This window comes from Lithobates pipiens, unplaced genomic scaffold (assembly GCF_037356315.1).
Source record: "Lithobates pipiens isolate NorthernLeopardFrog02 unplaced genomic scaffold, aLitPip1_a1.2 Scaffold_27, whole genome shotgun sequence".
Taxonomy (NCBI): Eukaryota; Metazoa; Chordata; class Amphibia; order Anura; family Ranidae; genus Lithobates; species Lithobates pipiens.
In genome coordinates, this window is record NW_027507788.1 from 16,464,189 (window position 1) to 16,466,688 (window position 2,500).

At 47.0% G+C, this 2,500-nt stretch overlaps 1 protein-coding gene across 1 annotated transcript in view; it reads right to left on the reverse strand.

Annotated features, from left to right (window-relative positions):
- The window catches only part of LOC143933367 (uncharacterized), a 39,047-nt gene that overhangs the window by 3,528 nt on the left and 33,019 nt on the right, over positions 1–2,500 (reverse strand). Inside the window, exon 17 of the mRNA XM_077456235.1 lies at positions 189–299. Within this exon, the coding sequence (XP_077312361.1) occupies positions 189–299 (111 nt within the window). The remainder of the gene's footprint in view (positions 1–188; positions 300–2,500) is intronic.

Sequence of the window (2,500 nt, forward strand, 5' to 3'; positions counted from 1 at the left end):
AGGATAATAACAGCTAAATAACAACTCAGCCCTCGGGAACGCTGGCGTTTTGCCTCAATCTGTCGCCCGCCCCCCTGCTGGCTGCAATTAGTAAATAAAAAATATTAAAATTAAATATTTTTTAGCTTTTTTTTTTTTATTAGCTTGACCATCAGTGTGGCTTTTGTTATTTCAGTTTAGAAAAGTACCTCCAATCGGACAGATGAACTTAAAGTCAAATATCGATCCCGCACTGTGAGATAGGTGACCCAGACTACAGAAGCTTCTAGTAGCACAACTCCGAATCACAGCTGGAGCTCCTGTTGGAAGTTAATGAAACAAACAAAAAAAAGAAAAAAAGGAAATTTAAATAATTTAAGTAGCTCTAAATTCTAAGGGATCCATGTATAAAACGTTTGTTGTGCAGATGGACAATCCTCTGCACAATCGGGACAAAAATTGCTGTATTTCCTCTACTACATGCGGTTCCTATATCGCCATCTACTGGCCATAATTTTTTTCCCCCTAATTTAGGTATTTCTGGGATTTAAAAAAATGCATTCGAGCTAATAGGTGGTGCTAAGGATATGGCAACTACACATATTAGAGAAAATACAGCAATTTTCGTCCTGATTGTCCAAATTTATATCATATTGGCACAGCGAACATTTTAGACATAGACTCCTACATGTATAACATTTAATTTGCTAAGGCACTCTGTATCATAACATTTTTTTTTTCCCCGTGAAATGCTCTTTTTGCATTTTTTCTTCCTTTTTTTTGTATGTTGGTGCTGCCGATGTCCTCCAGCATCTATGGTCACCATCAGGGACCCCATGCTTAAAAATAGTCCACAGGAAAAGACCAGCACCGCAGTAGGTCAGCATATATGGTCATCATTTATTCAAAAATAGTGGAGTAGCGGATCAAAGTCAGATCATCGTCCTAACCGAATTGAGTTTGGCATGCGACTTGTGCTCTGATGATCTTGAAGGGGAACTCCACACCAAATAAAAAAGAAAAAAAAAACGTCATGGGTTCCCCCTCCAAGAGCAGACCAGGCCCTTTGGTCTGGTATGGATTTTAAGGGGAGCACTAACACTGAAAATGACATGGGGTCCCCCCCGAAATCCATACCAGACCCTTCTCTGAGCACACAGCTCAGCAGGTCAGGAAAGGAGGTGGAGACAAGCGAGCGATCCCCCCCCCCTCCTGAACTGTACCAGGCCGCATGGCCCACCCCCAGCCCCACCCAAAAGCACCTTGTCCCCATGTTGATGAGGACAAGGGCCTCTTCCCGACAACCCTGGCCATTGGTTGCTGGGGTCTGAGGGTGGGTAGCTTAACGGAATCTAGAAGCCCCCCTAACAAGGGGGACCCCAGATTTTGCCCCCCCCCACCCTATGTGAATTAGTATGGGGTACATTAAACCTCTACCCGTTCACCTAAAAAAAGTGTAAAAAATAACACATTACACATGTTTTTAAAGTCATTTATTAAGGCAGCGCCGGCGTCTCTTCTGACTTCTTCTCCCCTCTCTGTCTCTTCTCCCTCCTCCGCTGACGTCTTCTGCCTCTACTGGTTATTCTCCCCTCTCCAGGTCTTCTCTGCTCGTTGCTGATGTCTTCTAGTCCTCTCCGGTTCTTCTCCCTCTGTCCTCTGTTTTCTGCCTCTGCTGGCTCTTTGCTGTCTTCTTGCTCTTTTGCTGCATCTTCTCCGGCTGTCTTCTGCCTCTGTTCTTCTTTTGATGTTGACTTTGATGCTCTCTCCCACTGGTTGCGCAGTGTGCCACTACTTATATTGGCATGGGGCGGGGTCACCAGAGGCCCGCCTCTTATGACATCACTGCCCCATCAGAACAAGACCTGGCAGAGGCAGAAGACAGGGAACCGGAGAGGGCTAGAAGACATCAGTGGAGAAGACCCTGAGAGGGGAGAAGAACCGACAGAGGCAGAAGACAACAGCGGAGGAGGCAGAAGAGCCGCAGAGGGGAGAAGAAGTCAGAAGAGATGACGGAGCTGCTTTAATAAATTACTTTAACACCCTGTGTTGTGCTGTGTTTTATTTGTGTTTTATTTGTGACCCTTTTTCCAGGTGAATGGGTAGGGGTACGATATACCCCATATTCATTCACATAGGGTGGTGGGCCGGGATCCCCCCTTGTTAAAGGGGGCTTCCAGATTCCAATAAGCCCCCCCCGCTCACAGACCCGACAACCAATGGCCAGGGTGGTCGGGTAGAGGCCCTTGTCCCCAGCAAAATGGGGGCAAGGTGCTTTGGGGGGTGCCCCTCCTGCCCCAAAGCACCCCTCCATCTTGAGGGCATGCAGCCTGGTACAGTTACGGAGGCGGTGCACTTGCCCATTCCTAAACTGCCAGGCTGTGTGCTCGGATAAGGGTTTGGTATGGATTTTGGGGGGTTCCCCTTAAAATCCATAACAGATCGAAGGGCCTGGTATGTCCCTGGAGGGGAATTTTTTTTTAAATTTGGCTGGAGCTCCCCTAAGATTCATACTAGACAC